Source organism: Hippocampus bargibanti, linkage group LG11 (assembly GCF_051943395.1).
Source record: "Hippocampus bargibanti isolate YZ-2025 linkage group LG11, ASM5194339v1, whole genome shotgun sequence".
Lineage (NCBI taxonomy): Eukaryota > Metazoa > Chordata > Actinopteri > Syngnathiformes > Syngnathidae > Hippocampus > Hippocampus bargibanti.
The window spans coordinates 2145045-2166210 of NC_142744.1; the positions used below are offsets into that span (position 1 = coordinate 2145045).

At 44.6% G+C, this 21166-nt stretch overlaps 2 protein-coding genes across 4 annotated transcripts; one reads left to right on the forward strand and one right to left on the reverse strand.

Annotated features, from left to right (window-relative positions):
- Positions 1 to 5: 5 nt before the first annotated feature.
- On the reverse strand, positions 6 to 9730 carry fastk (Fas activated serine/threonine kinase). 3 transcript variants are annotated; one of them, XM_089007458.1, is made up of 11 exons: positions 9593 to 9730; positions 7130 to 7796; positions 6387 to 6693; positions 4985 to 5172; positions 4299 to 4447; positions 3864 to 4008; positions 3610 to 3769; positions 2788 to 2879; positions 2213 to 2711; positions 1167 to 1281; positions 6 to 310 (listed from the first exon to the last, which is right to left on the reverse strand). In XM_089007458.1, the coding sequence occupies exons 2-11, from the start codon at positions 7755 to 7757 to the stop codon at positions 224 to 226; spliced, it is 2370 nt and encodes a 789-aa protein (XP_088863584.1). In that variant the 5' UTR covers positions 7758 to 7796; positions 9593 to 9730; the 3' UTR covers positions 6 to 223. The 3 variants fall into 3 exon arrangements, with proteins under 3 accessions (XP_088863584.1, XP_088863583.1, XP_088863582.1); XM_089007457.1 differs by having other exon boundaries at positions 3610 to 3765; positions 3860 to 4080; XM_089007456.1 differs by having other exon boundaries at positions 3864 to 4080; positions 9593 to 9729.
- A 205-nt stretch (positions 9731 to 9935) lies between these two features.
- afg3l2 (AFG3 like matrix AAA peptidase subunit 2) lies at positions 9936 to 20370 on the forward strand. The gene is given in 19 exon segments (XM_089007459.1): positions 9936 to 10075; positions 10154 to 10416; positions 11578 to 11662; positions 11742 to 11798; positions 13320 to 13388; positions 13391 to 13461; positions 13657 to 13809; positions 14488 to 14562; positions 14891 to 15015; positions 15604 to 15880; positions 15946 to 16083; positions 16162 to 16315; positions 17067 to 17174; positions 17241 to 17366; positions 17464 to 17574; positions 17649 to 17764; positions 18598 to 18798; positions 19531 to 19725; positions 19799 to 20370. Coding segments are annotated over 18 exon segments (2391 nt in total). The 5' UTR covers positions 9936 to 10075; positions 10154 to 10326; the 3' UTR covers positions 20039 to 20370.
- Positions 20371 to 21166: the final 796 nt, after the last annotated feature.

A 21166-nucleotide genomic window follows, 5' to 3' on the forward strand; every position in this document is an offset into this window, starting at 1 on the left:
AAAGGTCATGTGACCAGAGCAATTTTATTCATAGAAACAATGCATTGCTTGATAAATAATCTGACCTTTCACCCCATCCGTTACCCACCACCCCACTGTGTGCCATACACTTTTTTTTGTGATTCAACATGTCACATTTCCCCAAAAACCTTGGAACTAGCTTGGAACAAACAACCGCCCCACCCCAAAAAAAGCCAACAAATAAATCCATGATGGCCGCACATCACGGCGGTACGTCGTGAAGTTTGGCGCGGACGTACGTCTTGACCTCCTCGATGCCGTTCAACTTCTCCAGGTCATGGTAGGGCAGCTGCAAACACATCGCGTGACACGTCAAGCATCCCATACGTTTTTCTGTGGGTGAGCAGTGGCAGCCACACGCGCCAGCGTTCACTCAACCCGGAAGTACCTTGAATAGATATAGAAGCTAACTAGCTAATAGATAGCTAAGATTGTTGACATTGATGGTGCCCAATCACTTTTTTAGAACAGGCTACTAATGTTGTCGATGGAGGTGCTTGCTACCTGGTGCCCATAGTCACCATCTTTGGCTCAATTAGCTAGCTAGCTAATAGATAGCTAGCCAGCTAATACATAATAATATAATACATTTAATTCATAAGCGCCTTTCAAAACTCTCAAGGTCACTATTAGCTATCTACCTAGGTAGCTATATGTTTGCTAGCCATTACCTATTCAGCTAGCTATTAGTTATCTATTAGCTAGCTAGCTAACATTTTATCTATTTGAGTTCTTCTGGGTTGAGTGAACGCTGGCTCGTGTTGATATCTATTAGCTATCTACCTAGCTAGCTATATAGTTGCTATCTAGCTAGCTATTAGTTATCTACTAGATAGCTAGCTAACTTTCTATCAATTTGATAGCTAGCTAACTTTCTATCTATTTGAGTTATTAAGGGTTGAGTGAACGCTGGCTTATGTTGCTATCAACCTAGCTAGCTATTAGTTATCTATTAGCTAGCTAACTAACATTCTATCTATTTAAGTTATTCCGGGTTGAGTGAACGCTGGCTTGTGTTGCTATCTACCTAGCTAGCTATATATTTGCTATCTATTAGCTATATATCTAGCTATTAATTATCTATTAGCTAACTTTCTATCTATTTGAGTTATTCCGGGTCGCTTGGGGTGGGGTGGTTGTCGTACCTGCAGGATGGAATAGCCCAGCAGCTTCAGGTGGCGGTCCCTCATGGCGCGAGAACCCACCAGGACGCTGGAGTTGTGACAATAGTGCCACTTGTCGTTCACTGAGATCACCAATCTGATTGGGGAAAAGGAGGGCGGCACGGCACGGCACGTCATGCTTGATGGCGGTGACACAAAAAGGCAGCAAATAAATAGGCCCACAATTGGGGAAATTTGCCATCTGCGGCAGCAAAACTGATTTCTGATTCTTATTATTATCATTATGATTATCATTATTTATGTATTTACTATTTTAACTCATTCACTGCCGTTCACGAATTTATTCGGGAATTGAAAAATATGACGTAAAGCGCCATTCCCGAATTAATTCGGGAATTATATATATTTTCATGCTTGAGTGCCGATAAAGCACTGGCTAGACCTCTGGCAATGTTTTTCCCTTCCACGAGGGGGCCAGCATTTCCCCTTTTGTCCATGTTAGCGCTATGTTCCATCTTAAGCTGTTGTTATAATAATAATAATACATTTCATCTCTAAGCGCCTTTCAAAACTCTCAAGGTCACTTTACAGTAACAGGATCCGTTTTTCTGTGGGTGAGCAGCGGCAGCCACACGCGCCAGCGTTCACTCAACCTGGAGTAACTCAAATAGATAGAAAGTTAGCTAGCTGGCTAATAGATAACTAACAGATAGCTAGCTAGGTAGCCAGCTCGATAGCTAGTTAGCAAATAGATATCAAATAGATATCTTGCAAGGTAGCTAGCTAGATAGCCAGCTAGAGAGAGATTAGCTAGCTAAAACCAATCTACATGTCCCTGTATATGTATTGCATTGTATTTCGGATAGCCTCCCTCATTTCAAGCTCAGATAACTCCAGACCCATATAATTTAGGAATTAACTAAGAAGAGAATGTAAGGTTTCTAACGCTGCATTGAATGTTTACGTAGTCCCAAAACTCAATATTCTACGGGTCCTGGATTTTGAGTGACAATGACAAAAACCCTGGCACATGATGCTACGCAAAATGCCGCTAAGCATATACCCACCTCCTGATTTTCTTCTCTTCCTGCGGAATGATGGCGGTGGGCTCAGTCGCCGCCCCTTCAGCAGCCACGGGCGAACACCTCGATGCCCTCCCCTGGTAGAACGCCGTCCCCTGATCCTCGGGGGGGCCATCCCGTTCCTCATCCTTCAGCATCTTCCCAATAGAGAACTGGAAGAGAGCGTTTGGAGACCCTGCGGGAGCACCCGCGTCCCCCAGTACCGCATCCCCGGGTGCCGGTTGTGCGTCAGAGGGAGGGCTGCTGAGCGTGGAGCTGTCCTGGCTTTCAAGCGAATGGTACTCAGCCACGGGGACGTAACACCCGGGGTCCGAGTCCTGTTCCACTCCCGCCGCCTCCCGAGCACCCGCGTCCAACGCGGCGAAGGACGTTGACAAGTCATCCACTTCCTGTGGTGCGCACAAGGGGGCGGAGCCCGGAATGGAAGGTCCGCCCGATTGGATGGGGACAACCCGACCTGACGAGTCCATCCACAACACAAAGTCTGGACAAAAAAAAAGGGGCAAGACCTGACTGAGGTAACCGTGCCGCGTGTACTTGATGCGAATATGTGTGTATACCTGTGTAGTATCCGGGTGCAAGTACTTGGTCGCGCTTGTAGTTCGCTTCTCCGAGCAGCTGCCGCAGGGCCTCGGCCACGACGCCTTTATAACTGACATGTTTACAATCTGGATCAGTACTTGGACGCCACATTTGTTCTAACTAGCTAGCCGGCTAACTAGCTAGCTATCTATTCGCTAGCTAACTGGCTACCTAGCTAGCTATCTAACTGGCTAGCTGGCTACCTAGCTAGCTATCTATTTGCTATCTAACTAGTTAGATGGCTACCTAGCCAGCTATCTATTTGCTATCTAACTAGCTAGCTGGTTACCTAGCCAGCTATCTATTTGCTATCTAACTTGCTAGCTGGCTAGCTAGCTATTTGCTATCTTCGCTATCTAACTAGCTAGCTGGCTGCTATCTATTCACTATCTTACTAGCTAGCTGGCTACCTAACTAGCTATCTATTTGCTATCGAACTAGCCAGCTGGCTACCTAGCCACCTATCTATTTGCTATCTAACTAGCTAGCTGGCTATCTAGCCACCTATCTATTTGCAATTTATTTGCTATTTATTCGCGATCGAACTAGCTAGCTGACTACCTAACTAGCTATCTATTTGCTATCTAACTAGCTAGCTGGCTACCTAGCCAGCTATCTATTTGCTATCTAACTAGCTCGCTGGCTACCTAGCCAGCTATCTATTTGCTATCTATTCACTATCTAACTAGCTAGCTGACTACCTAGCTAGCTATCTATTTGCTATCTATTCGCTGTCTAACTAGCTATCTGACTACCTAGCTAGCTATCTGTTTGTTATCTATTTGTTTTTTTTGCGTTACCTATATTTGCGGTTGGCCTCATCGGCCGTCAGCGCCTGATGGAACATGAGCACTTTGAGGTCAGGGTTCAGGCGGGGTCCGTGGTAGTGGGGGTGCTCCAGCTGCAGGGCGGCATCCAGCAAGGACAGGTAGCGGCGCACGATCAGAGTGTAGGGACTGTCTGCGGGCATTTCCGAGCATTAGTATTGAGATCGCGGTGCTAGCGGGAGGGGGGGGGGGGAGGAACCGCCATTTTGGGGGGGAATGCTACCGACTGGTGACGTTGCTGATGAACGTAGGCGAAAAGACCCGATGCAGAACGGCGCCTGGGAAGCGGCCCAGTTGGAAGAGCGACATGAGGATGTTGACGGTAGCCAGAGGGGAGCTAAAGGCTTTTGACTCCAGAACCTCCTCCAGGACCTGGAAAAACTGGTCCTCGTTAGATGGACGGTAGCTCATCCTGCTGAAGGGAAACACTAGCTTCTGGATCACCTGGAGTGGGGAGGGGGGGGGGGGGTTACATCAAGCATAGCTGTCAATTTATATTAATTAATATATTGTATGTTACTTCCGGGTTGAATGAACGCTGGCGCATGTGGCTGCCGCTGCTCACCCGCAGAAAAAAATATCATGTGACTGTAAAGTGTCCTTGAGAGAGGCGCTTATAAATGAAGTGTATTATTATTATTAATATTATTATTATTACCCACCTTGCTATCCAGATGCTCTGCCTTCCTGACCAGGAATTTGGCGATGGCGTCCAGTAAGGTCGTCTCGCGGAGACGATGGCGCGCCACGTACTTAGAAATAAGCGACATAGTGGCGACGCTCAAACTGTCTTCCTTCTTCGGAAGCTCATCTAACACAAAAAAAACAACAACAAACAGCACTTTGAACAGAAGTGAACACAGAAAGAACAAGAGATCAATGACTGGCTAAGCTAATTTTTATTATGTTTAAAAACACAATTTTGTGTGTGTTATTAGATCATGAAGTTCATATCAGGACAGAAGTATATCATCACTACAATTTATTTAGTTTTTTTTTTTGTACAGTGATACCTTGGCTTACGAATTTAATTGGTTCCCAGACTGTGTCAGGTGAAAAGTGTGTATCCCAAAAAATAATTTCCCATAGGAAACCATTAAAATGACAATAATCCGTTCCCAGGCCCCCATAAAACATAATTTTCTACCAAAATAAGCCTTGAAACTACACAAAATATACCTTGTTTTACGTATAATAAATGTGCTATTGTATTGTAATTAAATAAATAAACTGTACTTTATAATCAAGTCGTTTTATTGACCTTTGTGATGGTTGTTGATGTAGTTGCCTATTGATTATATCCAAGTGAAGTTGCAGTGCTTTCTGTGGCTACTTTGCGCAAACAAACCTGCCAGGCTTCTGATGAACCTCTCTTGTCTGTTCTGGTAGAAGAGATGCGAGCTGAAGATGAACTCCAAGCTCTTGTTGTTAGCTTCTTTGGCGCAGGCTGCCAACATCTCGTCCAGGAGCGCCATCTCTTGGTCGCGTACGCCGCTCACGCTGGCTAAAGTGTGTTTAACCAGACGCAGGATCTTTCTGAAAGGTGGCGTACCAGAGCGGTTAGTTTATAATAATCATAATAATAATAATACATTTGATTTATAAGTGCCTTTCAAAACTTTCAAAAAAGGTCACTTTACAGTCACAGGAAGTTTTTCTGTGGGTGATCAGCGGCAGCCACATGCGCCAGCGTTCACTCAACCCGGAAGTAACTCGGATAGAAAGCTAGCTAGCTAATAGACAGCTAATAGATAGCTAAGTAACTTGGATAGAAAGCTAGCTAGCTAATAGATGGCTAACAGATAGCTAGCTAGGTCTTCACTCAACCCGGAAGTAACTCAGATAGAAAGCAAGCTAGCTAATAGACAGCTAATAGCTAAGTCACTCGGATAGAAAGCTAGCTATCTAATAGATAGCTAACAGATAGCTAGCTAGGTCTTCACTCAACCCGGAAGTAACTCATATAGAAAGCTAGCTAGCTAATAGACAGCTACTAGATAGCTAAGTAACATGTAAAGAAAGCTAGATAGCGAATAGATGGCTAACAGATAGCTAGTTAGGTCTTCACTCAACCCGGAAGTAACTCAGATAGAAAGCAAGCTAGCTAATAGACAGCTAATAGCTAAGTCACTCGGATAGAAAGCTAGCTAGCTAATAGATAGCTAACAACCGAGACAATTTTTTTTTGTTTCCTGACTGACATCAGAAAAACGTTTTATAGCATCTAAAATACCCAAAACACGCAGGCTGATATTTTTAGTCAACACCAATAAAAATTACTTAGTGTCTCAAAACTGCTTCAAAATGACCGCGGAAATGGCGAGTTTCAGAAGGTCCCGCCCCCTTGTTCGTGACATCACTATTTGTCACACAGTGCTTTGCTCCAGAATCAAAACAATGGCTTCAGATTCGGAGAAGATGCTTTCTTGTTACTCATCCAGTTATGCATATGATTCAAATAGTTCCGAAGAGGAAAGCATAAATGTTTGCAATCGATTAAAGAAATCCTCCCGTATCAATTCGAGCCGTCAGGACTCCAATGTAGCGCCAAGAAAATGCACAAGATGGCGCACAAGCACAAAATAAATGGTGTCTGTTGTCCTTTAAGGCTTCACTGATTTGCAAGCCTCCCAGAACCTCCCGCTCACTCCCACACCGGCGCAGTTATTGGCCATGTGGAGGGTTTCCATTGTCCTTGATGCTAACTAAGGAGCAACAAGCACTTTGATGACATCACAACAAGCCATTACCTGTTAGCCAGCACCTGCTGTGGGTCAGGCGGTGCTTTATCGTCACCGCCATTGTCCATCTGGGCTTTGGCGCGCCGTTTGAGGCGGTAGTAGGACAGCAGCAAGAAGAGCGTCTGCGGGTGGCGCTCTCGCTCCAGGTTCTTCTCCAGAGCTACTAGGCAAGCCTCGGTGAGAGGGTGCTGGCTACCCGGGTGCAGTTTGATGCTGGAACTGAACACCATGGACACATCCTTTTGGTTGAACTGCGCCAGGCGACCGTGGCACTCCGCGTCCAACGCCGCCACCACTGGACAGTCGCCACTGAGTCCTGACCCGCAAATCATACAAACGACCACGTTAGCTTCATTCTGTGATCTAGCTAGCTGATGATCTTTTTAACTGGGTATTTATTAGCTATTTGTTAGCTATCTCGCTGGCTGGCTGTCTATTAGATATGTATTAGCTAGCTAGTTAGCTGGTTATCTATTGGCTATCTATTAGCTATCAAGCCAGATGGCTAGCTAGTTAGCTGGCAATCTATTAGCTAGCTATTAGTTAGCTGGTGGGCTTGCTATCTATCTAGCTAGCTATCTTGTTAGCTGAGAGTTTTGAAAGGCACTTATAAATGAAATTTATTATTATTATTTAGCGTCCCCTGCCGGCAGTAAAATCCAATCTTCCTGTGTTTGAGCTTTTGTTTACAGTGTCCGACTAAAACATCTCTGACACCCTCCCACAATATGATCCTTTGTTGGGACACTTACCGAGCGCTGCGGCGGCGTAGAGGCAGTTGACAATACTGAAGTTGTCAAAGTTAGCGCAGTCGCTAACGATGGCGTCGCACAGCATCAGGAAGTCTTGCTGCTCCAGAACCCATCGTCCGCACGCGTCGTTGGGCGACGGCGACGAGGCCTGCAACAACTGTGCGATCTTGTGCATCGCGATGGCGTAGTGGTTGTGAGAGATCTTGGCCGGGTTCTGGGCTAGCCAGCGCAGAACCTCATCTGGGCGGCGCGAACGCTCAATGAGTCGCTTCATGGTGAAGAAGGTGTCGTAGCTCATCTTCTCATGGATGAAGTTCCATGTCTTTTTTTTGCTTCCCGTATGGGTGGAAAAGTGGGCGCGGGGTTGCCAATGAGGCGGGATCGCCGGCGTGCTGGCGGCTAGCGGTTGAAAACGGGCTCCCTGGGGGTACGCAGGCGACGGTGGCGGCGGAAGCCGGTAGTGATAAGGCTGAGAAGGCGGCACCTCTAGCATAGTCAGCCCTCCTCTTTTCCCGGGTTTGACTCCGCCCCCTGCGCCGGCGCCGTAGAGGCGGGCGGCGTACATGGCGGGCGATGTGGCAGTGGCGACTTGATTTAGGAAGGGCCAAGTGATGGGGCAACGCAGCATGGTGCAGACGCCAGATCAACTGGATGCGCCGCCACGCTCCTATGTGGAAGGACAACATTTGTGTCACAAGATGCAAGGTAAAATATCCCATCAATCAGGCTCCACAAAAAAACGCACAAGCCATCTTTAAACTTCATGCAAAAAGCTATCAAGCCAGCTAAACAGAACACAATTGATGAGGAACTAGGTAAAATTATCACCTACAAGGTATCATTCCTCAAGATGGTGAAAGAAGAACGCTACGTTCCTCATCAAGTGTTTAATGCTGATGAAAGCGGCCACTCCATTCCATCAAGCCATCAACAACCATCACAAAGGTAAATAAAATGACTGTATTATACGGGACAGGTTATTTCTTTAATTATCATACCAAACACATTTATTATCCATAAAATAAGGTATATTTTGTGTAGTTTTACATTTTATTTAGTTGAAAATTATGTTTTATGGAGACCTGGGAACGGATTCTTCTCATTTTATTGGTTTCCTATGGGAAATTAATTTTTGGGATACACACTTTTCGCCTGACACACTCTGTCTGGGAACCAATTAAGTTCAGAAGCCAAGGTATCACTGTACTCTATTTTTCGGTGTATAAGGCGCACCCCAACTGGATGGTGTATTTTTAAACTTTCATTTGTACGGCGTACCGGACTATAAGGCGCACCTTCGAGCTGGCTATTTAACTATCTAACTGGCTACCTAGCTAACTATCTAGGTGGTTTCCTAGCTAGCTAGCTATTTGCTATCTATTCGCTATCTAACTAGCGAGCTAGCCATATATTTGTTATCTATTAGCTTGCTAGCTAACTTTCTGTTTATTTGCGGAATTCCGGGTTGAGTGAACGCTGGCGCCTGTGGCTGCTGCTGCTCACCCACAGAAAAACTGATCCTGGGACTGTAAAGTGACCTTGAGTTTTGAAAGGTGCTTAGAAATTAAATGGATTATTATTACCTTCAATGAATGAAAAAACATTTCCATATGTATCAATAAGTAAAGTTTTCTTATAAGGCGCAGGGTCATCTTTTGACTACCAAAAAATATGGTAGTTAAAAAAAATCCTTCGTAAAATTATTGTTTTTCTGTCCTTAATTTTGGTAACTAACATAAATTGCAGAAAATATATCCCTGAAGTATGGCAAATGTTCACAAGTGCTGCCGGCGACGAAACAAGACTGAAGATCGTCTTCTTGTTTCCTCACGTCTTCCTCTACTTTTATTTTTCTCGACGCAAAGTGCGTATCTTCCGGTGACGCCTTGACATCCGGTATGAGACCACCAAAACAAAATCCCAGGAAAGTAATATGCGTGTGCAGTATTTGATAGATCGTTTCAGATTCGGCTCAACTTTACAATGGACTACCTAAGATATTCATGTAGCGATTCTGGAGTCGGTAATCATTTGTGGCGAATCATTCCCCACAAAGGGATTATAAGAAGACTTTTTTTTTTCAATGGAATGATCGTATTCCTGCGGAGGGATTGGATATAAAGAAATCGTTCCTTCGACGACCCTGGATGTTATGGACAACCGCTTTATCGACATCCGTCATTCCGTCACCAAACGTCACGCCTGATGGCTGCCTGTCAGCCATTAGCAGCGGCTAACATCAGTCGCGACAACGAACAGTGCAAATTAAACTATCGGGAGCAAACGACGTCACAACACAACAACTGAGTTGAAGAAAAAAAACGACAAAAAAAGTCGCGCTAGCTGCTAAAGGCGTCTGAAGTTGACGCGTTAGCATCGATAGGTTCTCCGGTCGTCAGTACACGAGCATGAAATCGAACCACACGGAACAAAATCGAAGTCGAACCCGTTTGCTGGCGTTACCTCATCGCTTGTCTCAAAGCCGTGGCCCCCTTGTCGGTGCTGTGTGACCGCGGAGGCTTGCAGCGGTCAGCCGTCTCATGCCTCCGCGCAAGCCGCCGCGTACAGCGCCTCGCCTACCCGGCATGCAACATAGTGATGTGTCGTTCGCGAACGAGCCGGAACTCTCATGTAAACGAAGAGAGTGGCTCACAACAAGGAGCCGGCTTTTTTGGTAGTTAATTCAAGCAACAACAAAAAAAACTAAGGTGCCATTTAGGAGCCAAAAGAGCTGGATTTTTTTAGTGACCCGAGCCAAAAGAACCGGCTCTCTGAAAAGAGCCGGAAATGCCATCACTCATGCAACAGCTGCCGCCCGCTCGCAAACGCCCAGCGGGCACCTCCGTTCAGAGTCGGTTTCGCGTTAAGTGACGTTTCAACGCACCCGACGCACTTTTGAGTCCATTTTCTCCTTTAGTTGACTCACTTGAAAGCGGACTCGCCAAAGTGAGTGACGCCGCAAAAGAGTGGCATTGTGGGGAGTGTAGTTAGCGAACGAGGCTGTAATGACGCCATTTCCAACAGGGGGCGCTGCTCACTTCCAGGCAGATTTACGCTTCGAAGAAGCTGTGCGGAGTAAACATGGCGGATTGGAACGATTACGGAACACAGATGTCGAATTTCACGACGACACCGTGACAACTGTCTTCTGAGAACTACTTTTTAAAGTTTCTATCGCCTCTTTGGTCTGCGTGACCATGGCTCATCGCTACCTTCGCCTGTCGGCGAGCTGCCGCCATACGTTGCGGCTTCTCTTGGCTCCCTCGCCCGCCACCAGCAGGCTACTGGTAGGTCAGGTCCCCCGTTCTCCTTATCATGCTAACTGCTAGCATAGTGAACGAGCTGACAAATAATACCGAAATGTGACTAACCATTTTTTACTCGAATTAAAACACAAGCGGGAGTTGGATTCCATGTTACATTGTATATGACGTCATAATTTCAAAGTGAAGAGAAGTTCGACTTTGTGTCGTTAACACTTTGTAGGGATGTGACAAAAATTTTCAATCACACATTTTTTAATACCACATTAAAGTGCATTTAAAGGACAACCGACACATTTTTTTGTTTCCTAACTGACATCAGAAAAACGTTTTATAGCATCTAAAATACCCAAAACACGCACACTGATATTTTTAGTCAAATGCAAAACACCAATAAAAATGACTTAAAGTGTCCCAAAACGACTTCAAAATGACCTCAGAAAGTGTCAGTTTCAGAAGGTCCCGCCCCCTTGTTCGTGACGTCACGCCAGGACTTCTTGCCTTGCTCGAGAATCAAAACAATCGCTTCAGATTCGGAGAAGATGCTTTCTTGTTACTCATCCAGTTATGAATATGATTCATATAGTTCTGAAGAGGAAAGCATAACTCGATTAAAGAAGCAATTGCTTCTTTTACTCCCCTTTTACTCTGCTTCTTCTACTCCCCTTTCAAACCATCCATGTTCTTTCGCTAAGATTTTAACCTCATTGTCGTCAAATGAGTAAAAGAAGCGATTTTCGTAAAACAGCTAAATCCTTCACTAAACTGATGTGGTGGTGTGAGGTTCAATTTGGATCGTTCGTACAACAGCCTGCTTAGGCAACATAGGATTAGTAATACTGATGAGGTGATACCAGAGCAAATAGGGCAATCAGGCCAGTCGCCAGTCAGGACAATAGAAGCAATCAGTGGAGCCGCAGGGAGTTGTCCTCTGCTCCCCCCAACCTGAGAGCAGGGACCTATTATAGCAGTGTCAGACACTGCCATGTCTGGACAGTAGGGATATATATATATATAGGGCCGATACTACCAGTAAGACTTTAGTTCGCTGAAGAAGCATCTTGGATAAAAAGCGAAACGTCCGACACCTTCAAAGAAGTACAGATGGCGGCTGAAGAAACCTTTTCATCTTTTGACGTCTTGTTAACAAAATGATAACTGGTCGCCTTTTGTTTTTCCGGTCAGGTTTCAAGACAGCTTGCGAATGGGCGGAGCTTGTTGAGTGAGCTCCTGGTGGCTTGTCGAAGTCTGACCACCAGACCACCCAAAGGTTCTTCACCATCCTCATCCTCATTATCATCACATGCCCACCAAAAAACTTCCAAAGATGTGTTTGCTTTACTCTGCAGGCTTTGAGAAGTATTTTCCTGACAGCGGGAAGAAGGAGGCTCAGTCGGCAGACAAAGGTGACCGACTACATTATCACCTATGTAGGGCAAGTGCAATAAAAGTATCACCGTCTGGAATCCTCACTCGCAACAGTTAGCGCATGTCGCTAAGATAACCACGCTATCTCACCATGCGTCAGCATCCATTTTGTGATTCACCATTTTCTTTAATCCTCCATCCAAATGAAGTTTCAGGCCAATATTCACATTTTTTTTTATTCTGACCAGTAAAAATATAACAAAAAATGACAACATACCACCAAAACATCATCATTACTCCATTAATATAAGGACGTAAACTGGTTCAATTTAAGCTATCATCACACACTGGTTGGAAATCACTGAAGTAATATGTGTGATACAAGTAAATACAGTGATTCGCGAGAATATAATCTTGGCATACGAAATAATTTTCGGCAAACGAACCAAACCACACGCTGCGTCACGGTGGCTGGCGGATTAGTTTTCTTCACACCCTTCCTTTGAGTGCAGACATGGTTTGTTATCGAGTGGAGTACTTTTGCTATTACGGGACCGGAAAAGACCCCACCACAGGCTAGTGTTCAGCCAAAGTGGACTCAAAATAAAATTACGGTCGAGCAGAAGGAGATGATTAAAAAAACACCAACGAGGTGTGCGTTTGTGTAACTTAGCATCCGAGTACCAGAATGCTAAATCGACCATTGCTATGTGTGGCTATGGATGTTTCCGTGTTGTCTAAGCAAAGGTTTCAGGCAATAGAAGAAGATGAAAAATGTCTGTTGATTTGGATTCACAAAAAGCAGCTAGCAGGGGACAGTGTGATGAGGGTATTATTGTCGAGAAAGCACGGCAGCTTCACTTGGATATCATCAAGAGGCATTAACGACCATCACAAAGGTCAATAAAACAACTTTATTATACAGTACTGTTTCTTTCTTTAATTATAATACAATAGAACATTTATTATACATAAAATAAGGCATATTTTGTGTAGTTTTAAGGTTTATTTAGTAGAAAATTAGGTTTTATGGGGACCTGGGAATGGATTATTTGCATTTTAATGGTTTTTTATGGGAAATAAATGTTTGGCAGACGAACTTTTCGCCGATAAAGCATGGCAATTTGACTCAAATATCATCAAGAGGGAACCTGGAAGTTCGTCATCCATTGACAACTACCATCACAAAGGTAAAGAAAACGACTTGTACTGTAAAGTTGATTTCTTTAATTACAATAAAATTCAAAATTAAAAAAAGTGTACTTGAGAGCTTTGAAAGGCGCTTAAAATGAAATGTATTATTATTACAATACAATAGCACATTTATTAAACATAAAATAAGGTATACTTTGTGTAGTTTTAAGATTTACTTAGTGGAAAATTATGTTTTATGATGACCTGGGAACGGATTATTGTCATTTTTAATGGTTTCTTATGGGAAATAAATGTTTGGCAGATTAACTTTTTGCCTTAAACACACTTTCTAGGTACCAATTAAGTTCGTAAACTGAGGTATCACTGTATTTCAGCCCTGGTGTCTTTTTTTTTTGTGTCAACAGAAAATAAAGCTGATGATCCTTCGAAAGAGGTTGGACAGTCCGGAGGGGGCGGAGCAGGAAGTAGCGGAGGAGTAGCGGAGGAGGAGGAGGTGGAAAGCGAGGAGGCCGGAAGGATTCACATTGGTACAGCCGCCTGCAGAAGGTCAGTGCGATCGGTCGCTGCGATTGGACACTGAAACTAACACCACACAAAACAATGTCAGCCAATCAGATCAAACATGTTTTTAAATGATCCTGAAAGCTCAATAGACATCGTATGATGTCTTTTACAATCAAGCAAATGTTTCCACATCCCATAATATAATAAAAAGAAATAAAATGAAAACTTTGTTCGCAGGGCGACATTCCGTGGGATGAGAAGGAGTTCCGAATGTACTTCTTGATGGGCGTCGCCTTTTGGACTTTTGTGGCTTATTACTTCCTGTTTCGCGATGGAGGCCGAGAGGTCACTTGGAAGGATTTTGTCAACAACTTCCTGTCCAAAGAAGTGGTGAGGAAATGCTGACGTAGGACTAGTGATGATACTGACAATAATAATAATAATAATAATAATAATAGTACAAGTAGTAATAATAATAATAATAGTAGTAGTAGTAGTAGTAATAATAGTAATAATAATAATAATAATAATAATAATAATATTATTATTATGATTATTATTATTATTTAATTTATAATAATAATAATAATAATAATGATTATTATTATGATGATGATTATTATTATTATTATTATTTTTATTATTATTATTATTATTACTCATTTATAAGCGCCTTTCAAAACTCAAGGTCACTTTACAGTCACGGGATGAAGTTTTTCTGTGGGTGAGCAGCGGCAGCCACATGCGCAAAATGAAATGTATTATTATTTATTATTATTATTATTATTATTATGATGATAACGATGATGATGATGATGATGGAGACCAATGACGGTAAACTAATGACATTTGCTAATAATAATAATAATAATAAGAAGAAGAATACATTTCATTTACAAACGCCTTTCAAAACTCTCAAGGTCACTTTACAGTCACGGGATGAAGTTTTCTGTGGGTGAGCAGTGGCAGTCACATGCGCAAAATGAATTTATTATTATTATTATATGATGATGATGGAGGCCGATGACGGTAAACTAATGACATTTGCTACTTATTTTTCTGCTTCAGGTGGACAGACTGGAGGTGGTAAATAAGCGCTATGTCAAAGTCGTCTTTACTCCCGGGAAGATGCCCGTGGATGGGGTGAGTCGGCCATCTTTTCCTTTCTTGTCGCACCAAGCTAACGTCTCCATTTTGGGATTTGGTCCTCTAGTTAGATAGCAAGTCTGAGAAGAAGTAAAAAAAACAAGACTTCCTAAATATTAAAACGTTAAAATATAGCTATATGCGGTGGAATCTTTGTAAAATGCGCTCAGTAGAAGTCATTTGAAGGTCATTTTACAAATTATGAACGCAACTTGTCCGGAGGTGTCGGTTGTCCTTTAAATTTAAGACTGAAAATCCACTCATTCAAGTTTGAGTCAAGTACCAAAAGTCCAGTTTTCAGTCATACCGTGTTTGTCCCCCTCAGCAGTACGTATGGTTCAACATCGGCAGCGTGGACACGTTTGAGAGGAACCTGGAGAGCGTCCAGTATGAACTGGGCATCGAGGGCGAGAACCGCGTGCCTGTGGTCTATTCCACCGAGAGCGACGGGTGAGCAATTTTAGCCCCACATCGCCGTCGACTTGTTTTATGACACTGGTGTCAAAGTCAAGGCCCGGGGGCCGAATTTGGTCCCCCACATTATTTTATTCGGCCACTACTACTGTCATCAGCTACCGACTCCTTTTCCCCGTGTAGAAGAAGTAATGCGTAACCCCAGCTTCTTCTGTTGCGCCTTATAATGTTGTGTGCCTTATATTTGAAAAAACGTTTATTTATATATTATACAGTGCTACAGTGTGTCGTTCGCGAACGAGCCCGTTCTCCTAACAAGAAAATGGCATAATACAATAGCACATTTATTATACATTAAAATAAGGTGTATTTTGTGTAGTTTTAAGGCTTAGAAAATTAAATATGTTTTATGGGGACCTGGGAACGGATTATTCTCAATTTAATGGTTTCCTATGGGAAATTAATTTTTGGGATACACACTTTTCGCCTTACACACTTTGTTTGGGAACCAATTAAGTTCGTAAGCCAAGGTATCACTGTACTTGGGCTAAATTTGCTATGTGCTAACTAATATTTTCCATAATCTCTTGCTAACGCCATGTAATTTTTCGTTGGGGACACCAGGACCTTCCTCCTGAGCATGCTCCCCACCGCCCTCATCATCGGTTTCCTTCTCTTCATGCTACGGCGAGGCCCCGCGGGGGCGGGGCGACCCGGCCGCGGCGGCATGGGCGGTTTGTTCAGTGTGGGCGAAACCACCGCCAAGATCCTCAAGGACGAAATTGACGTCAAGTTCAAAGACGTCGCCGGCTGCGAGGAAGCCAAGTTGGAGATCATGGAGTTCGTGAACTTTCTCAAGAATCCCAAACAGTACCAGGACCTCGGCGCCAAGATCCCCAAGGTCTGCTCGCGGCACGGGTTGAAGGAGGGTGGGGATTGGAAGTTGATTGACGTTGTCGTCGGTAGGGCGCCATCTTGACTGGACCACCGGGGACGGGAAAGACGCTCCTGGCGAAGGCCACGGCGGGTGAGGCCAACGTTCCCTTCATCACCGTCAACGGTTCCGAGTTCCTGGAGATGTTTGTGGGCGTGGGCCCGGCCCGGGTAAGGCCCTCCCGTCGTCTCCGCCCAGGTCGCTTTTGCGTCTCGCAGGCCGCTCGCTGACCACGTTTTCCTGCGCAGGTCCGAGATCTTTTTGTCATGGCCAGGAAGAACGCGCCCTGCATCCTGTTCATCGATGAGATCGACGCCGTGGGACGCAAGCGGGGACGGGGGAATTTTGGGGGGCAAAGCGAGCAGGAGAATACCCTGAACCAGCTGCTGGTTGAGATGGACGGTAAGGCCTCGTTATTGCAGTCAAAATTGGGTTTTCGAAGGTCTCGGTTCTGGAGCAATTTGGTTTTTGACCCAAAAATTGTTTATGCCTCGGTTTACAACCAAAAATTAGTTCTCGACCAAACTGAGCGCACCTGAACGCACCACTCGACTCCCCTCCGTTTCCTTATACGTCACTTCTTGGTGTCGCGTCTCATTGTGACGATGCATCCGTATTGTTAAATAAAGTTTTTACAGTCAAACTTCAGTTTTGAACGTCTTGGTTCTTGACCAAAAATGTCGGGGGTTTTTTGTGCCTCAGTTTACAACCAAAAATCGGTTCTCGACCAAACTGAGCGCACCTGAATGCATCACTGGACACCCCTCCGCTTCTTTATACGTCACTTCTTGGTGTCGCGTCTCATTGTGACCGACACATCCGTATTGTTAAAGTTTTTACAGTCAAATCTCGGTTTTTGAACGTCTTGGTTCTTGACCAATTAATTTTTTTTTTTTTTTTTTTCAACCAAAAATTGGGCCTCGGTTTACAACCAAAAATCGGTTCTCGACCAAACGAGCGCACCTGAACGCACCACTCGACTCCCCTCCGCTTCCTTATACATCACTTCCTGGTGTCGCCTTTCATTGTGACCAATGCATTCATATTGTTAAATAAAGTTTTTACAGTCCAACCTCGGTTTTTGAACGTTTAGAACGTGTAAACGATGAATAACTACGAAAAACGTAGCCTGAAGTGAGTCTATGTGTCGCAGGTTTCAACACGGCAACCAACGTGGTGGTGCTGGCGGGAACCAACCGAGCAGACATCTTGGATCCGGCGCTCCTGAGGCCGGGGCGTTTCGACAGACAAATTTACATCGGTCAGTGGAAAATGTGCGGGGTGAAACGTTATTGAGCATCGTCGTCAAGCATGGCTGTCATTTCAGGTCCTCCCGACATTAAAGGACGAGTGTCCATCTTTAAAGTTCACCTCAGGCCTCTCAAGTTGGACCCCGCCACAGATAAAGATGCCCTGGCTCGCAAAATGGCGGCACTCACGCCTGGTTTTTCTGGTAAGATTAACTCATTCACTGCTCGGCGATGCAAATGTAAACAATTATCTTTGGCCTTATCCAACCACCTCCCCTCCCTTTTCCTTCCTTCCACCAGGTGCCGACATTGCCAACGTTTGCAACGAGGCGGCCCTCATCGCGGCGCGCCATCTGTGCGACGCCATCGACCAGAAGCACTTTGAGCAGGCCATCGAGAGGGTCATCGGAGGTATAAGCCCCGCCCCCGTGCGCCCACTTCCTTCAACCACACACGTCGACGCACCTTCATCCTTCTTCTTTCAGGCCTGGAAAAGAAAACGCAGGTCCTCCAACCGGAGGAGAAGAAAACGGTGGCCTATCACGAGGCAGGCCACGCGGTTGCCGGTTGGTTCCTCGAGCACGCCGACCCCTTGCTCAAGGTGGGCCCGCCCTCATTCTCCAAACCTCCGGCGGTGGTGTTTTGTGAACGTAGCGTGGTCACCGCGTGTCAGTGATGTTCGATCGGACACTGTGGACAAAGACTCGAACCCAGAAAGACTGTCTTTACTGCCGGCAGGAGACGCAGCCATTCATGACAGACGCCTGAATTCTGCAGCCCTCTGCGAAGCTATTTCTTGAGAGTATATGCTAATTGAAGTGATACGTTAGTAAAACATAGTTTTCTTGATTAGAATACCACATCCCTGGTCGTTCTTAGCGCAATAAAACATTGTCTCTTCCATGAACTGATAAATGTGTAACCTGGCTAATGAGCTCTTCCTGTGAAGGAGTTTCAAGTCGTAAATTGCTTCGGTGATAAAAGAGTTTCCCAAGTCCTAAATTCTGTCCAAGGCCAAATCTCCTAGATTAAGGTTGTCAAAGTCATTTTTTGCCGCGGGCCACATTGTAGTTATGGTTTCCTCTCGAGCGCCGTTATGAATTTGGGGAACCCATTAGAATGTTTAAATCCCTTCAAATATTACATATAGAGCACACAGCAAATTAATGAATAACTTGTTTTCAAATCTGAAGTCAAGAATAATGACTTTTATTGTGTTTCACATCCAAAAATATGAAATTTTGGCTCAGATTTTAGCAATCGTCATGGAATTTAACAAGTTTGATTTGCTTTCGCGGGCCGAAAAAAATGATGTGGCGGGCCGGATTTGGCCCGCGGGCCTTGACTTTGACACCTGTGTCCTAGATGAAGATGACAGTTTAAGCATGAAATTTTTAAATATGATAACGTCTTATTCTCCATCACTGCGTCCAGGTATCCATCATCCCCCGGGGCCGCGGCCTGGGCTACGCTCAGTACCTCCCGAAGGAGCAGTTCCTGTACACCACGGAGCAGCTGCTGGACCGGATGTGCATGACCCTCGGGGGTCGCGTGTCTGAAGAAATATTCTTCGGAAGAATCACCACCGGCGCGCAGGATGACCTCCGCAAAGTCACCCAGAGTGCCTACGCGCAGGTCAGAGGTCACACTGGAGTTTCTTTTTCCTCTCAATGCTGTATCTATCTATTCGCTGGCTAATGGCTCTCTATTTACTGGCTAATGGATTGGATTGGATTGGATATGCCTTTATTAGTGGATAAATGGGTTAATGGATATCTATTCGCTGGCTAGCGGCTAGCTAGTGGCTAGCTATTCGCTAGCTAATCTCTATCTATTCTCTGGCTAATAGCTATTTATTTGCTATTTATTTGCTATCTATTTGCTATCTATTCGCTAGCTATTAGCTATCTATTTAGCTTGCTATCCATTTGAGTTACTTCAGGGTTGAGTAAACGCTGGCGCGTGTGGCTGCCGCTGCTCACCCACAGAAAAAAACGTATCCTGTGACTGTAGAGTGACATTGAGAGTTTTGAAAGGCGCTTAGAAATGAAATGTATTCTTCTTCTTCTTCTTCTTCTTATTATTATTATTATTATTATTGTTATTATTATTATTATTATATAGCCGGCTATAAAACTAGCTGGCTGGCTGGTTAGCTAGCTAGCTATGTAGCTAGCTATCTATTAGCGAACTAGCTAGCTTTCTAGCTATTTGAGTTACTTCCGGGTTGAGTTGGCGCCCGGCGCTGCCGCTGCTCACCCCCAGAAGAACTTATCCTGTGACTGTAATGTGACCTTGAGAGTTTTGAAAGGTGCTTATGAATGAAATGTATTATGATTATTATTATTATTATTATTATTATTATAGATTGTCCAGTTCGGGATGAACGCCAAGGTGGGCCAGGTGTCTTTTGATCTCCCGCGGCAGGGCGAGATGGTTCTGGAGAAACCGTACAGCGAGGCCACCGCGCGCCTCATCGACACCGAGGTCCGAAGCCTCATTGACGAAGCCTACCGGAGAACTCAGCGCCTACTGAGTGACAAGAAAGCCGAAGTGGAGAAGGTGAGGTTCTCACAGAGACCAATCACGTTCTTCTGATGGACGTCGCGTCCATTTCTGGTCTTCCTTCAACAAGGTTGCACTGCGGCTGCTGGAGAAGGAAGTTCTGGACAAGAACGATATGGTGGAGCTGCTGGGAAAACGTCCTTTCTCGGAGAAGTCGACATACGAGGAACTGGTGGAGGGAACGGGCGGCGAGGACGAGGACACGGCTCTTCCCGCCGGCCTCAAAGACTGGAACCGCGAAAGAAAGCAAAATGACGAAAGCCCGGATGAGCAAGTGGCCCGGCAGATTTCTGGTGGGATGCCATTTTAAATCAACTGCTGCTTTTTTTTCCCCCCCCCCCCCGACAGTCGCATCCCAATTCGTCGTGATTGCGTCTAAGGAGCTTTGCCGCCCAAACGCTACTTTCGAGAAGCTACTGGAGGACATGAGCAATTGATTTATTTATCGAACTCTGTGATAAACGCTATTTGTTCCTGTCCACAAATCATGAATCAAACGCTTGTTCACTTGGTTCGTGCTTCAAACCGTCTTCTAGTGGCAACGTGACGCGTTTCATGACGCAGATGATCTTCCAGCAATCTATCCTTCACTTCAACATCTTCACGTGACCAGAAGTGGATTATTAAAAAGCTTCTTTCCTATGTGGTTTTTGACACGCAAGCTCCTGCATCACCAACAAACCCAATGTATGGACATACATGCACACAAACGCACATGGAACGGTAGCACCTGCCTGAGGGGCGTTGCTGGAAAAGGTGGTGGGCCGGGTGCGAAGGGTACAGTAGGATCGGGGTTACCGTTGCTGGCTAGCTATCTATTTCCGATATATTTGCTATCTATTAGCTGTCTAACTACCTAGCTAGCTAACTATTAATTTTCTATTAGCTAGCTAGCTAACTTGATCTATTTGAGTTATTCCCGGTTGAACAGGTTCACCATTGCAAGCTACCGAGCTAGCTATCTATTTGTTATCGATTAGCTGTCTAACTAGCTAGCTGGCTATCTATTAGTTATCTATTAGCTAGTTGGCTAGCTAACTTGATCTTTATGAGATATTCCCGGTTGAGTGAACGCTGGCGCATGTGGCTGCCGCTGCTCACCCACAGAAAAAGTGATCCTGTGACTGTAAAGTGACCTTGAGAGTTTTGAAAGGCGCTTGTAAATGAAATTTTTTATTATTATTATTATTATTTCCGTGGTCTCGTCTTGATTCCAGTGTGGTTTTTTTTCGCTTAAATGTCCGTTGAAATCGGATTTTGTCCACCAAACCGTGATATGGAAGAACACAAGATTGATTTTATGACTGGCGTTAAGACCGCATGATAAAATACAGTTTTCCAATTTGAAGTCAAAAATAATGACTGTTATTGTGGTTAATATAGGACAATTTGAAAATTTGGTTGGGACTTTAGTGAGCATCATAGAATTTCACAAGTT